This window comes from Amblyomma mixtum, chromosome 3 (genome assembly GCF_055824585.1).
Source record: "Amblyomma mixtum isolate Tamu chromosome 3, ASM5582458v1, whole genome shotgun sequence".
Taxonomy (NCBI): Eukaryota; Metazoa; Arthropoda; class Arachnida; order Ixodida; family Ixodidae; genus Amblyomma; species Amblyomma mixtum.
Genome location: NC_143014.1, coordinates 146,224,421 through 146,246,798, shown reverse-complemented (window position 1 = coordinate 146,246,798; position 22,378 = coordinate 146,224,421). Strand labels below are relative to the sequence as shown.

At 47.4% G+C, this 22,378-nt stretch overlaps 1 protein-coding gene across 1 annotated transcript in view; it reads left to right on the top strand.

Annotated features, from left to right (window-relative positions):
* Positions 1–11,131: 11,131 nt before the first annotated feature.
* LOC149352288 (luciferin 4-monooxygenase-like) overlaps positions 11,132–22,378 on the top strand; it is a 31,100-nt gene continuing 19,853 nt past the window's right edge. The window contains exons 1-2 of the mRNA XM_089577136.1: positions 11,132–11,299; positions 14,383–14,590. Coding sequence (XP_089433262.1) covers positions 11,132–11,299; positions 14,383–14,590 — 376 coding nt within the window. The remainder of the gene's footprint in view (positions 11,300–14,382; positions 14,591–22,378) is intronic.

The window sequence follows — 22,378 nt, the reverse complement described above, 5'->3', positions numbered from 1 at the left end:
CATGTGTTTGTTGCGTCTTGCAGTCTACAGAGCGGAGTATGCGGAGCGCTCTGTGACCGACTCTGCCGCAAAGATAGTTGCGGCAGGCTGCTTGTGAATCAGTAAGAATTGTCAGTGACCGCCCAGTCAGATAGCCCCCCGCTGCCGCTAGAGCGACGGCTGCTTCTTCAGCCTCAGCTATCGTGCAGTCTTGCAGTGAGGCGCTGGTAATCTCGTGTAATTCCGAGTTGACTACAGTTGCCACTGCGTTGTTGGTGCCTTGTCCCCTTGTCATGGCATATGTGGCAGCGTCGACATACACTGTTGTATCCTGGGATGCGTGTGTTTTGTGTAAGCGGTCGGCCCTTGCCTTTCTTCGGTCTTTGTGGAGGTTCGGGTCCATGTTTCTTGGTATTGGTGCCACCCTGAGCGTGCTGCGGTACTCATCGGGGATCGTTTCAGTTCTCAATATTTCTCGAATTTGTTCGGTGTAGCCCAGTTTCTTTAAAAGAACTCTGCCTGTGGGGGTCTGCTGTAGTCTGCGCATTTGGGCAACATGCTGCGCTTCTCGTAATTCCTCGAACGTGTTGTGCAGTCCCAAGGCTAAGAGTTTTTCAGTTGAGGTGTTATGGGGTAGTCGAAGCGTGGTTTTATACGCTTTGGGTAAAATCGCGTCCGCCTGTTGTATTTCACTTTTGATATGATTGTAGTACGGGAGACTGTATGTCGCCCGGCTGACCACTAGGCTCCTGACCAGCTTGAGTGTGTCTTCTTCTCGCATGCCATGACGTCTGTATGAGATGCGCGTAATCATGCGGGCCACTTGGAGTGTAGATGCCTTTAATAGCGCAAGGGTGTTAGTACAGCGTTGATTTGACTGTGTGCACATCCCTAGTACCCGTATGAGTGTCTTCTCTGGTATTGGTTCTCCTTCGAGGTAAACTTGCAGTCGAAGTTCTTTACTGGTAGGGACTGTTCGGCTCTGTTTTCCTCTCCAAACCCGTAAGAGCTCAGATTTTTCGGTCGAGCATGCTAGCCCTCTTGCTTTGACGTAATTTTCAACGCAGCTGGCCGCTTCTTGTAGCCTATCCTCTTTCTCGCCGAGTGAGCCAGTGTTAGTCCATATTGTGATGTCGTCGGCATAAATGGCATGGTGGATGTCGTCGATTTCTTTTAGTTGCTTCGCCAGTCCGATCATGGCCACGTTGAATAGCGTGGGTGAAATGACCGACCCTTGAGGTGTTCCCTTATCAGGCGTTCGAAACTTCTCGGACCGAAGTTCTCCTATACCGATGGTTGCAGTTCTGTTTAATAGAAATGCTTTGACGAAGCTGTGAATCCTGCGCCCGCAGTTCAGGTTGTCCAGGCCCGTAATGATTGCTTCGTGGCTCACATTGTCAAAAGCCCCTTTGATGTCTAGGGCCATTATCACGTTTTCTCCGTCCCTAGGAACGTTCCGAAGTACACCTTCATATAATTGGAGGAGTACGTCTTGAGCTGATAATTTTGCTCTAAAATCGAACATGCTGTGAGGGATCAGTTCGTTGTCTTCCATGTAGTTTTGAAGTCTCTGCGTTGCCACTCGCTCGTATAGTTTTCCCAGGCATGACGTAAGCGAGATCGGCCTGAGGTTTTCTATCTGCAGTTTCTTGCCTGGCTTGGGTATCATCACCACTTCGGCATGTTTCCACTCCTCGGGGACAGTTTCAGCTTCCCAGTGTTTGTTGAGGAAGTCTGTAAGTTCAGCGACCAGCGCATCGCTGAGGTTGCGGATGAGTGCGTTGTTTATTTTATCCGCTCCCGCGGCCGTATTTCTGGTGGTGTTTCGCATGGCCGCGTAGACCTCTTCTCGTGTGATGGGTCTGTCCAGATTAGCGTTATCGTCTCCCCGGTAGGTACTCCCCTGTATAGGTCGGCGGGTTCGTGCTGCCAAAGCATTTGGCGCGCAATCTGTCGAGGAGTTCCGAGTCAGTGCCCTCGAACTGGTGAATGAACCGGTATATGGATTTATTGTTTTCATCTTTTGTCTTAGTCGGATCGAGGAGCGCTCTAAAGATACGCCAAGTCCGTGTCGTGCTTAGCGTCCCACTAAGAGAATCGCTGAATTGTTGCCAATTTTGTTTTGCCAGCTGTGTGGCGTATTCCTCTGCTTTCGCTGTAATTTCGGCGATTTTAAGCTTGAGTTTCCTGTTATTTTTTTGTTTTTTCCATCTCCTGGTGAGACTGCGCCTAGCATCCCAAAGCTTGAGCAGCCGACCGTCAACCTCGGGTGTTTCCGCTGTTCGGTTTATGGTTTTGGTGTACCTGTTTTGCGTATCCCTTAGCATGCGTCCCCATTCCTCTAACGACTGTAAGCCATTCTCGGTAAGGTTGCTGTCGCATGCTTCGCGGAACGCATTCCAGTCCGTTATTTTTGCCGCGCCCAACTGGCGTCTCAGCCTGTCTGAGGTTACTTGCGTCTTGAGTATGTAGTGGTCGCTGCCTAAATTTTCCAATAGGTTCTCCCATTGTGTTTGTCCGAGTCCTCTTACGAATGTGAGGTCGGGGCAGGTGTCGATGCTGACGCTATTTCCAACCCTGGTAGGGGTTGCTGGGTCCGTGAGTACGTTGCAGTTGAAGTTATCTGCAACCTCGGCTAGCGTTTTGCCTTTAATGGTGGCCTTTTGGTACCCCCAGCTCTTGTCCATGGCGTTGAAATCCCCAAGATGATTAGCGTATTGTTTTTCGAGCTCTAGTTGAATCCTTGTTCTTGTGGTCACAGTTCTAAACTACAAGCGCTCCGTTTAGAAATTGGGGGTTGCATTTTTTGGCCACAGAGACAGTAGCGCAGAAAAATTAAATCTACCTGCTCACTTAGACTGAATGGAACTGCGCGGAAACTGGATGTTTTCACCTTATTCATCGAAGGAGAGCGTAGCAGAGCTCTGTTCTGAAGATGAGAGTGACACTGTTTCTAGCCAAGAGTGATAACAGTGATTGTACTGAAGGAGGGGCACTTGTGGTCGTTGCCAATGAGTCACACGCCGATCTGTGTAATCCGTCGGTCATATCGCCACATTTCGCTTTTTCTTAAATCACATATATAAGCAAAACACCAGCTAATGTGGAGCGTCGGGTTGTGGAGTGGCCTAATCATTTTTTTCAATGAGGAGACCAGCGGCATAATTATAAGCAATCTACTGAATTGTGCGGAAAATGTTAGCGTGTAAATAATTTATTGTAGGCATGATTTATCTTTGTGTAAGCAATTAAGACGATTTGCAAGATTGCCAAGCACTGAAAAATATTTCTACTGGGTGTAAAAAAGTAACGGTAATAGCGGCACAAGTGTGGCCATTTCTCGAAACAGAGAAAGAATTGAAGGTAAAAAAAAAACTAAAAACAAAAAAGCCATTGTTGATAAGTCATCACGTGCACGGGCCACCCAGCGGCAGAGGCACTCGCATTGCGGACGTGAAAAGCAGACCACGGCATTGACGGAGTGAAATAAATGTGGGCCGTAATGATGCGCCGATTTGAATATGTGTTGCCACAAGTCGTAGCAATGCTTACCTACATGCCGGAAAAGTACTCGTGCACTGCCGTTGCCACATGTAGCAGCAATGTTTACTCTGAAACCGCCGGCGGGAGTCTTGACCTTCACTGTAGTATAAAGAACTAGAAGGCGGTCTTTAGACAACGATATGGACAAGAACATTCATGTCTTTAGCGACATGCAAACTAGTTAAGGGACGGGGTAGATTGGCACCATTCGTGGCCGCGCTAAAAATCATTCGAGATGACTGAAACAAAGACTGGGCCGTAATAGAGATTACGCATTTGAACTTTTTTTCCGTAATAAATAAAACAAATTCCGTAATCTGTATTTCGGCCCAGTCTTTGTTTCAGTCATTAGGAATGCTTTTTAGCGTGGCCATGATTGGTGCCCAACTATTCCGTCCCTTAACTCGCTGGGCTATTCTTCATTGCCCTCGAATGAGGCGCACACGTCATGAACAAGTCGCATAAACGGTCCGTGGGTTAAAAAATACCACTGGGTAGATCGAATGAGTCTGCCCTAATAGCGCAGATGTTAATAGCTGTCATTTGTGCCTTTTTTGCAACAAAATAGTGCTAATCCACTCTAGGTCAGTCGCAGTATTCTGCACTGTAAGGATAGTGACATCGTGCACGGACGAGTTTGCCCCTTGGCGGTGTTTACAGGCGTGCTGGGACTATAACACCCTCATGACACTCTATGTCATAAATATGTTGATTACTTCCATTCTACAGACAAGCGCCATGGTATTTTCACCAGCCAAAAACAAAACGTGTTTCACTACTTTTTGAAGGGAGCAACGTAATTCGTACGATTCAATGCGCTCTGAATGCACTTAGCAGCACAGCCGCTGCGGTGGCTCAGTGGTTATGGCACTCGGCTGCTGGCCCGAAAGACGCGGGTTCGATCCCGGCCACGGCGGCTGAATTTCGGTGGAGGCGAAATGCTAGAGGCCCGTGTACTGTGCGATGCCAGTGCACGTTAAGGAACCCCAGGTGGTCGAAATTTCCGGAGCCCTTCACTACGGCGTCCCTCATAGCCTGAGTTGCTTTGGGAAGTTAAACCCCAATAAACCAAGCAACTAAACCAGCACTTAGCAGCACGACGGCATTGCCATAGAATCGAGCGCATTCTTTACTCTCTTCAGCCTCCTCCCCCTTTCCGCAGCAAGTGTCTAGTCGTGGAACATCCGCATCGTGTGCGGGAGACGCTGCGCTCGAATCCCTGTTCCGCAAGGGACCTACCGTTTTGCAGCGCAGCTGTTAAGCGCCCGCTCCGCTGGTTGAGCGTCGGTGATGTCGGCGTAACCGTCTGAGAGAGCGCAAGGGGGTGTTTACCTGCAGTGACTTTGTGGTTACCACGGTAACAGTTGACAGTATTTACCGTGGTTGCCGAGGAGGGAGGGTGGAGGGTGGTTTGAAGGGTGGTTATGGCGAGATAGGAGGGATGGGGCACACTCCGTCTGCGGCAGGTGGTGCGAAATGCGTCGCCCGAAGAGAGGGTCAGCTGCGGCGGCGCCGCACGCCTGGAGCAGCGGACAGTGAGGTTCCATGCTGGAAACAAAAATTGCCCCAGTTATACCCAAAAGTCCCCATTTCTGGGTCTTTTTATCTGCGGTGGTTTGGAAAATCGAGCAGTTCGGAAAAAGCGAGAAAATTTTGGTTCTCACAATTCCCCGAAAATCTGCGGATTCCCTTTCTGCCCAATTTTGCTCCTAAAATTTCCTGAGAAGGATTTGGTTTGGTTTAGGTGGTTCAACGTTCCGAAGTGACTAAGGCTATGAGGGACGCCGTAGTGAAGGACTCCGGAAATTTCGACCACCTGGTGTTCTTTTTAACGCGCACTGACATCGCACAGTACACGGGCCTAGAATATCGCCTCCATCGAAATGCGACCGCCGCGGCCGGGATTGACCCCATGTTTCTCGGGTCAGCACCCTGAAAAAGGGAAATTCTCCGATTGGAACATCACTGGCGGCGGACAGAGGAGCAAAAAGCGTTAGTCGGTAAATTAGTATTACTGTAAAATAAAAAGAGAGGTCTACAAATACACAGATGCACTTATAAAGTGCGTGAAATTTGAATCGTCGGAAGTGCGGTGTCACATGACACACCATGTGATGTACCACGCGATTTGCCCACGTGACCGGAAAGGGGGGCGGAGCCAACGCGCGGCGCGAAAGTTGAATGTCCGAAATGAATACCGAGGTGAAACGATGGGGGCTTTGGAGTTAATCGAAATCTCATCAATAACAACAAATTAAGGAAACGCCAGTAGTAAATAAAGATGAATTAAGGTGCATTCGAGTGAATTAAGACGAATTAGTTATAAATTAAGGTGCATTCATGTGGGTATAATGTGACTTAATGATACACTGGAATGAATTGAAGGCGAATTAGAGTAAATCAAGAAAATTAAAGAATTAAATGCCGTCTACTACGGCGTCCCTCATTGCCTGAGTCGTTTTGGGACGTAAACCCGCAAACCAAGCCAAACCAAACCAAACAAAACCAAACCGAAAAAAAAACAAAGCTTGCGCTTTTTTTCACCTGGCTTTGATCTTTTCGGTTCGAAATTGGTATTTTATTTTCTTCTTCAATTTTAGAGTTTGATGACTATCACCACCAGCGTAACGAAAAATATTCATCATGAGACTTGTTTTCTTTTTTTCTGCGCACGCTTCATTCATATATGCGACCACAGATGAATGCGGAGTCCGCTCGAACGGTGCACTCGCGCAGCGCAGACGCACACCGGCGCTGAATGCCTGGGTTGGCGTTGGTTCTTTCTTTCGCCTGGTTGCGCTAACGAAGCGCTAAATAAAACACAGCCTGCTTCAATAAGCGGGCTGTACGCGACCGTGGCCATTTCCTCGGCAGCAGCACGTTCCGCGAGGCAACTCCTTGTATTTCGCTACGCGCGCTCCAAGACTGAATGCAGAAGCGCTGCCGGCCTTGCACCACGACGCTCTGGCTTCTTTTCGCTCGGACGAAAGCCGTCGCCCGCGCAAGAGGCGCTACGAATATTCTCCGCACCTCTCCCGCCCTGAATTGTTGACGACGCCGGTGGCTGCGGGGTGCATAGATTGGTTTGCAGCCTTTCTCTCTCTTTTTTTTTTAGAGCATCATCTCTGACCTACAAGTGGCGGAGAAAATTTAAGTCAGAGGGTCATTTTATGTTGCCTTATCAGTGGAATTATACGGCGCTTCCGAGCGTTCTCGCGTGACGTCGATACCGGGAGGTATATCGCATTTGAAAGCGGCTCAATAATTTTTAACCTAGGCGATTCGCAAAAGCGGGACAGTTTTAGGATAGAATGCGTAAAACATCGAGTCTCCTCCCGCCAGCCTGACTTGAATATGAAGCGTCCTTATCTCGCTTACCAAGGGGAGCTTTATGTGCGCTCGATTTATGCGCAACGATATGCGCCCGTGTTAGCCTTTCGATCGCGAAGCCGTGTCACGCGAAAACAAATCAGAGCGGAGCAGAATCGACCTCGACTCCGCATCGACGGCCGCATGGTTGGTTGTCACACGCCCTAAACGCCCGACAAGGCGCCTGATGAATCGCCCGCTGTTCCCGATCCGGCCGTCCCTATCGTGAGGGCGCCGGAGCAAGCACAGTGGCTTCCTCTTTCCCCCGTCTGAGCCCGCCATTAGGGATGACGAATGTGGACGAAAAAGGCAACCGATTTCCTTCACGAGACGGGCCCGTGGAGGGGTGTCATTAACGAGTACCACTGTGGCATGGTTCATCCTTATTGCAGGCAGGTGAGTCATAAACTCGAGCGCGCGCTGCAACACGCTCGACTATGACAGCGCGCAGATTTGGGTCTAAAGGTCACGCTGTGGTGAACGCATGTAACGCCTGCGTGACCTTCTCACGTTTGAGCTATAATATGACCTTGTCAGATATTTGGGACAGCTTCTAGCTAGCGCCGGTGAGCCTTGAGGACTACTTTTTGGTGTAACTAATCGTGGAGATAACGCACTGAGATTTTTTTTACAGGATTTCAGCTCTAGATGACCTCGGCGCCTCGTTGCTTCCTCTGACGTCCGTACCAAACTCGTTCAGAGTTTAAACAATGTCTGTTTATGAAAATGACGGAAATTTAGCGCCTTTCTGTGGGACAAAACCCTATTTCTGAGCCATCTACGCCTCTAATCGTTTTTTTTAGCAGCTCCAAGTAGAACATGGACTTAGCTTTCCAGTGTTCAATGCTGTGTTTATCGAAACAAAGAGGAAAATTGTCCAAAACTGACATTTTCACAACATGGTATCGCCATCTCACGCTGTAGGGCTAGAAGCCGATGCGTCCACACGTACTACGTATGCGCCGTACTGTAGCAGAACGGCGTAACTCCTCAACGCACAAGTAATGAGGTTCTCATATCAAACCTACGCTACCGTCGTGTATTCTTTTACAGAAAATACAGCCCATAATTTCTTTTCATGAGCCACGTGGTGGGAAAACAAGCGAATTGGACCGCTGTCCCGAATTGCCGATGACGTCCAGCAATAGCTGCGTGTTCCTCAATTTTGTTCCAAATACAATTTTTTCGCGCCAGAGTTACACCCGGGCTATGAGGTGCGCCTAACAGTGTTCCCTCATTATGAACTGGAACCTTAGAATACGTTGCCTGACGTGAACAAACTGTTCTGAATAGGGCGCATGTTGCAAGAAGCGATCGACAACTACAAGGGGTTGTTACATGACGGCGTTGTGATGGCATGGTGGATGGGATTTAAAGTCCCGAGGTTGCATGAGGGATGCCATGTAGTGGAAGGCACAGGATTAAGCTGGCGAACATCTCGGATCGTTAACTTGGCGTTAAATCCCGCAGTACAGGGGCGTTTTGTACTTAACCTTCATCTAAATGTGACCGGCATGGCTGCTGTTCGATCCCGAGACCTTGGGCTCAGCAGCCGAACGCCATAACCACTGAGCCACCGCAACGAAGGAGTGCGGCTGCATGAGCGTGCACCAAAATGACCTCGGTTTAGTTTCTTGTTGAATAGTTTGCGTTTCCAGCAAAACAGATACCTCAGATTAATGACAATGGAAAATGAGGGTGGCAAAAGGAACTTGAAGAGTAGCCACTTGAGAAAAAAAAGATAAATTAATGAACTGCAATAAGACTGTGGGCTAAGTTATAGATGCTCTTGAAACTTCCGTAGTCTCGTTTATTAGGCCGCCCTATTGAACCCGCTTCTGATTTCGGCTGTACATGTCTGCTTTACGGATTTACGGCTTTACGGATTTCGGCGTGAGACTGATCACATAAGTGAATAGAATCCTCTTTGGAAAGTGAGCAATCAAAGGCATGCTTATTAAGACGTCGGTTAACGTAGCCCATACTTAGTGAAAAGAAGGCAAGTTTTGACGTCTATAGCGGGCGAAGTGTGTGTCAGCGTCAGGAGGTACTGCGAGTCGCCAAGTTTCTGAGGAAGGGAGGGAACTCTCTGTGACGTATCGGGAACGTAGCTTCGCGGCGTGCCAATCGCGTACGCATACGCACACTCCTAGACCCACCGCGGCGACCTCTGGGGGCGCATTCGGCTCGCCCAGCCATCGGCAGTGACCCAGGGCATGCGCGCTTTGCAATGCGGTGGGCCGAACAGTCTCGACGTCCCCTCTCCCCCGCGACCCTTTCTGATGAAGAGACGAAACGATTAATCGAGTTTCCAAATAACGACAGCGGTCGATAGCTTTTCGGCCGGTGGAGGAGGCACTTAAAACAGGCTGCTCCGCCCACGTGACGGTCAGTCGGCCAGAAACCAGGCAGCGACACACTTCGGCATGTTCGATAATGCTTCCGGAGCGCGCTTCGGCCGTCGCTGTCGTCTGGCTTGGCGCTAGCTTCGGCCGAGGGGACGGTAGCCGTGCCAGCCGCTCCTCTGTAGGCGCGGCGGCTGTCTCCTTTGTTCCCTGCGAGGTACGTGTTTCGGGGAGAACCTGTCGGACGAGGAGCCCCCGCTCGATAAGCCGAGCCGTAGAATGCACGTGCAAGAATGTAGCGAGCACGAGCACGCGGCACCTCTAGTGGTATTCCTTTCGAAAGCTGCCCGGTCATACCAAACGTTAGAAGCTTGGTACCATTTTCGGCACACCTTGGTGGCGAGCTAATTGCTTTTATAGGAACATTTCGAATCCCACGGTAAAGAAAGTGTTTTTAATAAACTACATAACTGTAAAATTCGATCGTAAACCCACCACAGTGGCAGGCAAAGTGAAAAGCGACCCGTGCACTCGCAATATACGCTGGACGCCGGATAACGGTGTATCTGAAGTTAGTTACCAGTTGTGTAGTGTTTATGGGCATGTAAGCAACTAAGGCTGTGATGCGCTAAACGCAAGTTTAAAAATATCGTTGCCTTCGGTACCTGAAAAGCACGTCAGCGATGTTATTGAGCCAGATTTCGCTGATGCGGCAACAGTCGAAGTTTTCGATTACGAAAAGGCGATATGTGGTCCATACACTGTAAGAGGCGAAAGAAAATGTGCATTACACCTGTTCTATTTCTGTAGAGTCGCTTATATTGTGCGCGTCTTCTTGTAATTGGAATAAAGCTTGTGAACTGCGGCTGATAGAATACTTAAATATTCGGAATGTTTTATACCACTGCATATTTGCAGTAAATTATACTAAAATAAAAAAATTAAGTGTTATTATCTTAAGGAAGTAAAAGGTAAGAGATACTGAACTGTAAACAGCACTAATGGTTGAAACGAGACGTACGTCTGAATAGTCAAGCATAAAATACCGAACGTTTCATAAGTGAATTCTGGGTGAATTATCACTTCGCTGTTTCGAAAGCGATTACTCTCTGACAGCTAGTAGAAAAATAAATTGAGACGTAGTCGTGAGCAATATGTGAGGGAACAAAATTTTTGCACAAAACTGCGAATTTTCTGGCTATGTCTATACTAAATTTGAGAATGATTTTTCGATATTATACGCCAAGAGGAAAACTAGTTATAAAACAGGAAAATATGTGCACGTCGCACATAATTCGTCGCATGCTGCTGTTTGTTCGATCACTGCACCCATGCGGGAAATTTAATCATTTACTACATCGCAAGCTTCCATTTGAAGCTATGTGGTCCTATGAAAAAAGAAAAGATAAATATATGCTGCTTTGCGACCCCTGACTACCAGCACACACTCCCGTCGTGGGTTTATCTTTTTGGATGATAGAGCGAATAAACGCTCTCTTTTTCTCAGCTTCAAACATCGAGGTAATCTTGGTTCAATGATTGAATGCTGTAGCAAAAATTGGTTTTCCGAACATTTTGTTTGAAATTCCAGCAGTCGACTTTGTATTTAGCACCAGCGTTTCTTCGATCATGTGTGTAGTCTCATAGTTAACGAGCTCGGACCTTTAAATACTCCATAAATTTGACGTCCGACAAGTGGAAGAGTGCTTGGTTGTTCCTCTTACCTCACAGAGACCTGGCTTTGTTACTGGCATGGTTACTATGTAGGTAATTTGAGAAAATACGTGCTTAGCAAGGACCCTCTTCTGGCATTAGCGCTTCGTCAGCTCGCGCTTGACGAGTCGCTCAGCTGGTTTTCGAACTTGCCTCTCTTTCCCGTCTTCTAGTGGTGAACCATGCCGTGGGGTTGCTGCGCTGTGCGAGACGTGGGTCCCCCGCCCAAGGCCACCCTGGGCGACGACCTGGTGGTTCGCTCCAGCAACGTGGACCTCAAGGTGCCCCTGGTGTCCGTCACTGAGTACCTCGAGCCCATCTGTCGTCACTACGGACCAAAGGCGGCCTTTGTACGCAATTGATTTCTTTTTTTAAATGTTGCCGCTTGTTGTTGTCCTTGACGATGATCGCGGTCCCTGTCACGCAAAGAGCAGGCTGGTAGTGGCACAGCACGTTGAGCGATGACATTAGTGCCATTTATAATGTCGCCAAGTGTGGCGAGGGCATAAAGAAAGCAACCAGGAATGTGTTGACAAAAGTGGGTAAGGCCCCTTGAAAGGCACATAATGAGAGTGCACAATCATTGAGTATACTTTTCTGAGGACTTGATCCTTTTGGGAGTCCGTAGGTACTGCACACAGTGTTTGAGACGGGATCAAGGGGTCGGTCCTAGGAAGCAGCGTTCTTCCACCAGTTCGCAGCGATCCTGCGCAACATTGTGCCTAAGTTCGGGGCAGTGCAACACGAAGCGCTCAGCCCAGTAGAAGGCCGACGTGCTCACGGAGGCACATGCCTGCAATGGGCAGTGGACAGGCACGCGGCCCGCATTTCTCCACGAGCGCGCTGCTAGTGCACGCCTGGAAAATGACATGGAAGTGATAATGCACATGATGTCATCCATGAAACGTGGCTCCATCTCCTGAGATATGAAAGGTATTCGCCGATGTCAGGATGCGAGGTCAAAGCCGGATACTAAATTAAAGAAGAAATTTTTAACGGGAGCGGTTATTTTTCTGAACACCACTAGGAAATGGAGAGCCAAAAGATATACAAGGTGAACGGCCTATTTTGCGGAAACAGCATTTAGTCTGTAGTGCGCTTTCGGTGGTGGGCGGGAGTAGTGAGGAGCTTTGTTGATGCTTCCCTTGTCTTTTCGGCATTAGTGCTCATGAACGCTGGGGTGCATAGTACAGCAAAAAACAAAAAAAAGCACTGAAGAGCTGCACAAGTATGCACCGTTTTTGTTCGTCACTCTTACGGACCCCTACAAGGGCAGTTACGTAAAATACAAGAAAATTTTACAATATTCAACTTTATTATGACAATGCCAGCAATTCTGCACATTAAAAGTTTCAAAATTGTTCCTTAATATCACGATGTAACAATAGCGCACATTGAACACGAGGAACGGAAAGGAAACGACGTAGACAAGCGCTTGTCTGCGTCGTTTCCTTTCCATCCCGCGTGTTCCTTGCGCGCTATTGTAACATCATGAATGTTATCCAACTTGCCCAACTTTCGGCTTTGCTTATCGTTAATATCATTTGGCATGGCTAGTAATATCCTAAATTTGCTGCGAAAAGAAATCAAGAAAATTTGTACAGGTTAGTACGTCATACCCCGTTATTACAACCCCCGTTAATCTAGACAGTTTTTCTGGAGACCAAACTTTTGAAATGCATTTACCTCTGGTTAACATGGGAACTCTTTGCCCGGCAATGGAGAGGGTGAAAATAGACGGAGCCCGTAGTGGCCCGTGTATGTTTGCCGCATTAATGTGGACAGCGATGAGAATAAAATCCTCACTGCCCCAACCAGAGGGTTCCTCTCCTGTATTTTGATTGCAGGACACCAGCTAAAGGCAGTGCGCAAGTGTAAATCCAATACGCGGTGGCCCCTTTTTTTGTGTTTTCATGCTTTGCAGTGTCAAGGTGCTCAGTCGACGCTCCTTACCACTTTCCATATTGCATGAAAGGTCGTTACGCAAACTATCTCCGAAGCTCGTGCTACGTTGACAGCCTTATTCCGCAGCTGTCAGCTGACTGAGTACAGACATGCACTAGCAGCTCGTGGGATGTGAACAGTCTTAATGGGTGAAAGGCCATCATGCCATGAGACGCCATCACGCATGTCATGGACTGATAGACGCTTCAAGCTGTACCGCAATATTTTAAAGATAATGGTTGCTATAGTATAATGCATTTCGACTTATCAAGATTCTATTTAATTTCCATTTCACTGCCCACCACTATGCACAAACTTAGACCTTAATCACTGTGCCTTCTTGTTTAAAGAATTTTTATTCACGATTTGTTATTATGGACGTCTCGCTCTACGGACATTTTACTGAGGAACGAAAGCGTCCATATGAACAGGGCACGACTGTATATATACGTATATATACTGTATATATACTTTTAGCGGATGATCGATGGGCCAGGAAATGTGCGGTGCAGGATGTGCGTGTTTGTCTTTAAGAACGGAAAATGTACAATTTGTATAATTTGCAAAAAAAAAAAAAAAATTGAAGCAATGAATTTTGTCGCTGTTGCTGCAGTGTGAGTAGATTTAAATTGGTTTATGAGAGCGGTTGCGCTGCCACGCGTACAATTACGTAGTATAAAATGAGCGACTTGATTTTGAGCTGCTTCGAGGAATTGTGCAAGGAATCCCTCATAAGCCACCTTAATAAATTATGAACGTTCTAGTTCGGGTCTTACAAGCGATTCGTACATTCCCTGTGATTTTTACAAATATCCCCAAAAAAGCCTTGAAAAGAACTCGGCCTTGACTTTGAGCGATGTTGGCCATCATGTTTCTGGCTCTCGCCGAGTTCTGATTGGTGCAGTCGGCAACCGTCTTGGCCGTTAGAACGGTTATGTTAGGGCTGAAAGTAATATTTTTTCTTTAGGCAGCATAGTAAAAAAGGTAGTTTACACTTTCAGCCTTTCTTTCTTATATAGTCCCACCATATTGCTAGTGCCCTGGCGGGTGGGCGTCTGTTGAAGTCTCACTATTTTCGCCTGGATAAAAGCACTCTGTAAAGTACCGTCTTGCTTACTTTGGAAACTGTCAGGATAAAGTTTTAGCTCTCTTGCCTTGACACCGCAGCGGTGGCCTACTGGTCTGAGCATCCGCCTCGCGTGCGGGAGGTGCTGGGTTCGATCCCCAGTGCCCCTGGCTACCCACCGGTGATGCAATGGGTACAAGCTTCCCACTGGTCTGGTGCTCGGCTGCTTTAGGGTGAAATGCTTGGGATATGGGTCCTTGACCCCACCTTGAGCAAAAACGAAAAAACCTTCTGCCACGGCGCTCTTTGGCCACAGATGCCCCTGCGCCATAAAAATCCACCATCATCATCATTACCATCTCCTGCCTTGACGCAGTATTTCTGAGATTTCCTTGCAAGCGTTAACCGGGGCTCCACCCGCAGATCGACGTGACAACGGGTCTGACGACGAGCTACGAGGAATTATGGGGGCAGATAACCGCTATGGCTTCGGCATTCCGGAAGCGAGGCCTGACGCCTGGCGCCAAAGTCTGTTTCCACTGCTCGAACCACGTCATGATGTGGCCAACGTTCCTGGGTATCGCGAGCATCAACGGAGTGCTCATCATGGCCAAGGCTTCCCTCACACTTCGTGAGTTTCGCATTTCATGTTTATCAGCTGCCGTGCTCGACGCATCATAAAGCACTAGACTAGTAAAGGGAGACCGCATAAGGACGCCTGTTACCATTTCAACCGGACCGCCGCCCTCATAATAGCAGTCTTCCGGTTGGAACGTTAACAATGCCATAGATAGGTGTGTGTTCCTTTTGGCGTATTTCTTTTCTGAACTGTTGCACAGAATGCACTCCTTGTGTACTATCGTTTTGTAATGATTTCTGTTTCCAAGAGCCGCGTGATATGCCTAAAATTTCACCGAATTCATGGTCGTAAAGAATATATGCTAGACGTCATCACGTCTGGTGATTCGTTATGAACTCGTCTTTTCGATTGGCACAACATGAAATGTAGTTTACTCCCAGTGAATACTAAACATTGTCGGTAAAACATGATCCTTGCGCGCAAACTTGCCAGGTACAGAGCAAAAATTTGCAAATGATAAAGGCCATCGAAATTTTAGCCGCTTGGTGCTACTTGCAGGCTTTCGTGCTCATAGAAACAGCGGTAATGCCTTTGTCCTACTCAGTACGAAAATTGAAGTCCTTAAAAATTTCATTTCACTTTGCAAGGAAAAAAAAAAAAGGAAAGAGAAGGATACGACCCCTAGAGTATACCCTTACAAAAACGTTTTAGACAGTCTGTAGAGCGTCTATGGACTTCTGTCTATAAAGTCTATAGACTGTCTATAGACAAAAGTCTATAGGCAATACAAATGCCATAGACAGTCTATAGACAATCTATAGATTTATGGCCATACACTTTTGGTAGACTTTTGTCTTTAGACAGTCTATAGACTATGAATAGACAAAAAGCAATATCTATAGGAAGTCGATAGAGCCAATAAGAAGTCTATAGACTGTCTATAGACCATTTTTATAAGGGTATAGTCTCGTCCAGCATTCGCGGCCTTGACTGCAGTTTTTTGTCTTTCAATGGACAACCCGGCCTTTTGTTGAGGACTATTATTATTGTTAACTCCATCATTTTTTGGTTGCCGCCTCGACACCCGTCGACAGCCATCGTGTTGTGCCGGTAAAACTGCTTGGCGGGACTGTTCGCTCAAATCCTCAAATCCTCCTATTGAATATCAAATATCCTCCTATTCCATTCGCCACAGTAAACAAGTGGCGCATATAGAAAATTATTCGAAACTATTTAAGTAAGTTTTCGAATAATTTTCTAGCAACTGCCATGAAGAAACGCCGTAGTTTTCTTCAACGACTGTCAAAAAAAAAAAAAAAGCACCCAGTCTGAGGCCGCACAGCATACTGCCACGATGAGTTTGCACAGGATAGGGGTATCAATGATATGAGGCGGTCATTCGAGTAGCGATGCTCACAATACTCATATATGGCCTCCAAGGTGGCCTCCACAGGGTTTAGCCAACTTGAGCAAACCTTGCCCCGTTGCCCGATATCAGAGTCCTGGCTCACAGCTCGCGCCACTCACGTTTACCGCGTGATGTGAAACTAGTTTATTCACTGTGATCATCAATGGCAAAAGTTAATTTTCTTATGTATACATCAATATGGTATTGTGTCTCCCGATCAACAGCATGGCTGTTCACAATTAGAGCTGTGACTATGAATTATAGCGCCGTAACGCAGCTCCGGCGCTACCCTTCGTTGTTTTCGCTCAGAAGCCTCATTACTCCGCAAAAGAATTGAATATTCGTACCAATATTCGATTTGTGTTTAATCGCCGATTCTTTCACTGCTAGATTCGTACTTGACCCGGTTTTCAGGGACACTATTCCCTATCGATGCGGTATTAAACTGCCCTATCCGTATTCGACACAGTGCTGAAAAAGTATTATTCGCACACCCACCGGCATAGGCCTTGCGTAGGCCTTCTTTCTCTGAAAGAGCCTGTTACGTGAATAAATTGCCACAAAATCCATGACGCTTGAAAAATTCACGAACTATTATGCTAACACGGATTATTCCAGCCAAAAACTGTTTTCGGCAGAGACGTCCCCATGTCCTCCACGTCGTCATGTTTAACGTGCCCTACGGTGTTCGTGGGTGCCAGTAATGAAGGAGCAGTAGGAACGCTGTGGAGTACTTTATTGGGCTGCAGCTAAGACTATTTGCTCGCTGCGCTCTGCTGCTGCTGTGACCGTATGACGAAAGAAAAGTGCACGGGCCTGTCGACTGGTTTCAACTGGGGCCACAATAACTCCCGCGCGCAGGCAGAAAGGAGTTGAAAGAAAGAGTTGTGAAAGGATGGAAAGGAAAGTTGCGCGTCGCAACAACCGCGTCGGTTTCTCAGTTCCCATTCACCTCCCTCGGCTGCGCTGATGCTGGTAAAAGCGAGCGCTGTGCTCATGCCGATGCTTGCTTTTATAGAGACCCGCCGATGACGTCATCTCTCTCGCCAGTGAGGAACGGACAGCGCGTTCCTTTGACCTAGTTTTTACAAACGCTAACGCCCTCGATTCACGACCGCTGCGTTTGCACTTGGCGCACGCCTCTCCTGGACGCGTAGTATTCACCACCGGTCCGCGTATGCTATACTGAACGCCACTTTGAACCAGCCTGCTCGACATTCCGTTCAGAAGCTATGGGTGTTTTCGAGCACCTGTCGGAACCTGGCCTTGAGGTAAGAATGTCGAAATCAAGATGATATCGAGGTTGTACGCAACGTGCTTCAGTTCGACCTCGGCACTAACCTCAGCGAGGAGCTCCGAACAACTAGCTTTCGGGATTAACGCTCTGATTTGCTGGCTGCATTTGGTTATACAAGCGTATTACTGGCGTGACGGGTTAACCTAGCGATGTGACTCTTGTATACTGTGCTAAATTTTACGGCTGAATGCTCAGGAGTGATTTAAACCTTAGTGCGGTGTTAACGCATTCGGCAGGTTGTTTTACCGGAGCCACTGATGTGAAGTGACAACGGACGATGTCATACCTCCTGAGCACGAGGACAACGTGCATGCTGTTTTTTGGACGACGTGTAATGGAGCTAATGAAGAACGGCAGATAAGAAGTAGTAGACCGTAAACAGCAATAGCGTAAATTACGAGAAAATGAACGAAGCATTGATAGAGCTTCGTTACTATCTTGAGCGAGAAACCATGACTTGCAGTTCATACACTATTAGCGCATTTTCGCGTCTTTGTGCAGACCTGCTGCAAGTGTTGGCTCAACGTTAGACTGCCGTATACAGTGTTACGCAAAAAAAAAAAAAATCGTCTTATGAACATGCTATTTTCTTTTTCAGTTTAGGAGGCGTGTTCGCGTAAAATATTGTGCGGCTAGTGTTTTATGCGTCACGCGTTAATTAGCTGACAGTAAGCCAGGGGGGAAGTAAGTTTTGTTATTTCTGCTATAGCTGGTTTTATTCAGCTCTGATGACTATGTTAACGTCATGGGTATATGGCATACGATCCTGGAATAGGTATGGTGACAAGTCTCAAAACCGTGAATAACAGACAGAGGAACACCAAAGACAGTTGCCATTATGAGCTGCACGAGCAGGGAATGGATCGACTAATACATCCTTCAGAAGGTTGCGTGCATATCGAGGAGGGTCACCGCGCACTAGAGAAATGTGGCGAGCACATCGCCCCGCTGCTTTCGAGAAGCGAACCCTTGAACCGTGCATGTTTACCTGCCGCTGCACGCGCTCTACACAACTCGACACATGCTCTTGATCGGTCAAAAAAAAAAAATGAACCCAAACTTTGCACCAGGCGCCGAGGATTTTAATTACAAACCCCTCGGGAGTAGGGAGGGATACGGAGGTGCGTTGCTGACGCGCGTCGAGTGCGCGCTCCCGTTCTCTCTGCCTTCATCCCCCTTTCCCTCGCTCCTCTCACTCTTGTCTATGGCGCGCACCTCGTGACGCTAAGCAGAGAGAACGGCTCGTGATTGAGAAAGCGGGGAGCCGCGTGAACTCTTCTCCGCGAGACAGCTCGATGTATCGACCGCATATCGGGGATATTGCTTCTTCGTCCGCTCCCTCTCGGCGGCGTGGCGTTGTACACCGTCCCGCGCGCAGGCGTCAGCGAGCCTCTGGCTCTAAAACGAGCCGCAGTGGACAGGCATCCCGAAGCTCCGCGATAAGGGGAATGCACGGCGCGCGCGGGTGTAGTAAGAGAAAAGTTTCGATGCTGGGGGAGAGAAAAACAAACGAAGAAAAACAAAACAAAACAAAAAACCTGGCTGCGTTGACCGGCTGCGCGGCCATGTACTCTCCGCACCGTGCTTTATGCTAATGGTCCGGCGCCGGCGGCTTGGTCTATATCTCGGCCTCGATTTGGACCCCGAGCCGCCGCCTAGGACCACTTGTCCCAAGATAATGGCTACGGCGACCGCTTTCAGGAAAAAAGCGGGTGGGTAGGGAGGAAGGGGGGAGTGCAGAGAGAGAGAGCGGGAGAGGAGCCGTGATAAGCCCCGATCGTTTCGTGTTTGACATGTCCGACCGCCTCATACCCTCCTCTTGCTTCCAACCACGCGCGCCGCGTTTCGCGAAAACGTCGCGGACCCCGCGCAGGCTGCGTACGGTCGTCTGTGTGGCTGTTGCGAAACGAAAACGGCAGAAAAGCAGCAGAGTTGTACAAGCTCGTTGGGGTGCTCCCGTAGAGGGCCATGTCTCATCGATGTCGAGGACTCTTTGAGGATCGCCTCTTTCGACGAACGGGCGGGGGAGAGCCCAGGAAAAACAACAACAAAAGTATGAATAAATCTGGGACAATGTGGGTCGTCCACGTAAAGCGGCAGATAAAAATCTAAAAAGGCACTGCGAATTAAAATGAAACGACGCACTTTACTTGTCTTTTGTTCGGGGATGTGCTTTAAAGGGGAGAGCAAGTAGAGAGGCAAGCGTGTATCGGCACACAAACAAGGGGCTAAGTAATTACTAGAAGATTAAGAAAGCGCTTCATTTTGTGCATATATATAGTGCATTCGGTGCAAGCACTTTTCAAAAATTCACCGAGAAGCACCAGTTTTCTTTAAAAGGTTTTAAACTGCTCCCTGTATCACTAGGGGGAAAGCCCACTAACATAGGGATCGCATATTTAAGTAGGTAGTCTTTTTTTTCCCCTAGACATAACAACTTGATTACAATAGCAGACGCACTCACGTTATAAGCTAAATGTAGGCCAGCCAAAATGTTCAGTGGGCTAAAAGTAAACAGAAAGCCCTACTTTGGAGCAATTTCAGATTTTATTTAGTCGTTTCGTGGAGATTCCTGCGTAATTTCAGTTGCCCTTTCTTTCTTACCGGCGAGAGCCAGTTCTCAGATGGAATGAAAACGTCGTCCGAAGCCGGCACGGGCATGATGGATGGTCCTGCGAGCCGCGTCAACAACACTAAAATAACAGCGAAAGGGTGCGACCTAGACGCGTCCTCAGGTGTCTGCCACAGCGCAGTAACAAATAGAACAAAATAAAACTCGCTGCTCGCGAGTACAAAAAAAATAAACTGCACACATCCCGCGAAGCGCATTTCATCCGTGGAACTTGAGCTGAACTGAACACGTGCCGAGGCTCATGCTGCAGCGCTGGTAGGTGTTCACGTCACGAAGATATACACGTGGGCTATGATTAGGGGTTGGACTTTACGTTTTCTTTTCCCCGAAAATTTGGTGGACTTTCTTCGATGTTTATTTCAGAACGCAGTTTGCGTTTTTTTTTCGGAGAATATTTATTCCTACGGATGAGTTACCGTTTATTTTAGTGATAAAATGTGGTATTCATGTGCCGTGAAAAGTCCCTGAGAGTTTCTTAGCTTCTTTTTAAGCTTCAGCATTTGATTTACCTGTAATTAACGCACAAATGATTGTCAGTTATTGGTAAAGCGCTTATAAACGGCTTGCACCTGACGTCACGGGCGCCAGAATGGTGAACCGCGCCTAGCTTTGGCAGCATGCAAGCCAGAGAAGGTTTCGATAAGAGGATTTAGAAACGCGCGCCTTTTAGCAGTGCTCCTGGCTCGCCAGCATGACGGCGACTATATGTGGCGTCGGCGCAAGCCATGCATAGCTGTATGGCAGAAGGAAATGCTATCGCGAATGAAGAAAGTAACGAACGATGAAATGATCGGACCTTTCTTTATCATAAAAGAAAATGGATATTAATTTCGAAACGGTGGGTTACCGTGTTATCTGGGTTGGTTTGCTAGCTTGAGCGAAAGTGCAGGGCATCACGTGGTCTAGGTGCTGACCACAGCGATGGGACTGCCGCTTAACCGTCGCGGCCGCCAGAACCTCTACGAGATTCTCAAAATTGCCTGCTTTCTTGAAGAGCATTTCATCCACCAAGTACACGCCGGGAAGATGAGGTTTTATATTTGGATTCGCTAGTGTTGAGCCAAAAACGTGCATCCTGCCTTGGAGTTGGTGGCTGCGCCGCGATGCACTCCTCTGTGGGCAGGTTAAGTTATTTTAATAGTGCGTTTTTCAACTTGTCGATGAATTGAACGCAAGTGAAAGTTTAGTCTAAGGCTGGCATTGAAACTTTCCCGGCATTTCTTGTAGTTCTACCTTGATAAGAGTGGTACTAGCATAAATGAAGCCACGTTTTCGTCCTAGCACTAGCGAAGCCAAATACGAAACTCCACCTTGACGGCATGCCCTTGTGGATGATGTGCAGAGTTGCCAGCTTTCCGTCTAGGTATGATGAGAAATTCCGTGGCCAGAACATAACACTTGTTACACTTGTGCATGGTTTCGAGTGTCTTCGAATGCGAAGGAGACACCTGCTTAACCAAGTAACTCCTCCGTATGACGGTGATGACAGTGAACAGCACTACGCTTGAAGAGGACATATGGCGACGAGGTAGGGTTTCCCATCATGTAGAAGCCAGTTAACTGTGCGATAACAACTTCATTCATTTTATTCATTTTCTCCTTTGTCTGAGGGTAACTGCTACTCGATAGCCAGCTAACGCCTGCGCCCATGTCAAGACTACTCACCTTTCTCGGTTGAAACTGAATGTAGAAAAGATAATTTGTCGTAATTTTGTCGGTGTATTTTCGGTTCAATCCGAAAAGTCCCAACCCTACTTATGAAAGATGCCGTAGTGGAAGGCATCGGATTAATTTTGACCATCTGAGTATTTTGAAGTTACAGTCTACTGACATTTTTCGACCATATTTACTTTTTTGCACGATTCGCAAGGTTATTCACCAAATAAACGAATGCCTGCCTGTGGCGCTGAGAAACACGAAAGAACAATTTGAAATCCAATTTTTCCATATCGTAGCCCCGATTTCTTGTATGAGACAGCATATGCAAACCCTGGTGATGGGGGCACGATATACAAGGTGTTTCACCTAAGACTTTACACGCTTTTTAAAAATAGGCTTTTTGAGTTAAAAGAGCTCTTTTTTTCAGCATAGCATTGTCAGTCGTATAGTACATCAAAATACAGCTGAGACGTGCTTACTAGCAGGCTGGTTAACTAATATTAAATACTTAACTTTTTAACTATTAGTATTAGGTTCTTTAATTATTGAGAGGCGTGTAGCCCACCGTAAGTAATATTTCGAGTTAAGAATTTAGAAAACGCGGTTACTCTCGCCGCTGTAGTCCAACAAATTTTGGCAATTTGGACGAGTTACATGCACTGGAGAGGTTGTTCCGCCTGCATGCTTCTCGAATGCGCATGTATTTTGACCCGATGTCGTTGGCCCACAGCGCCAAGGGTAACTGCGTTTTCAAAATTCTATAAACTACTATACGCCTGTATATACTTAAGGAGCCTAACAGTAATAGTTAAAAAATTAACTATTAAATATTAGTTAACCAGC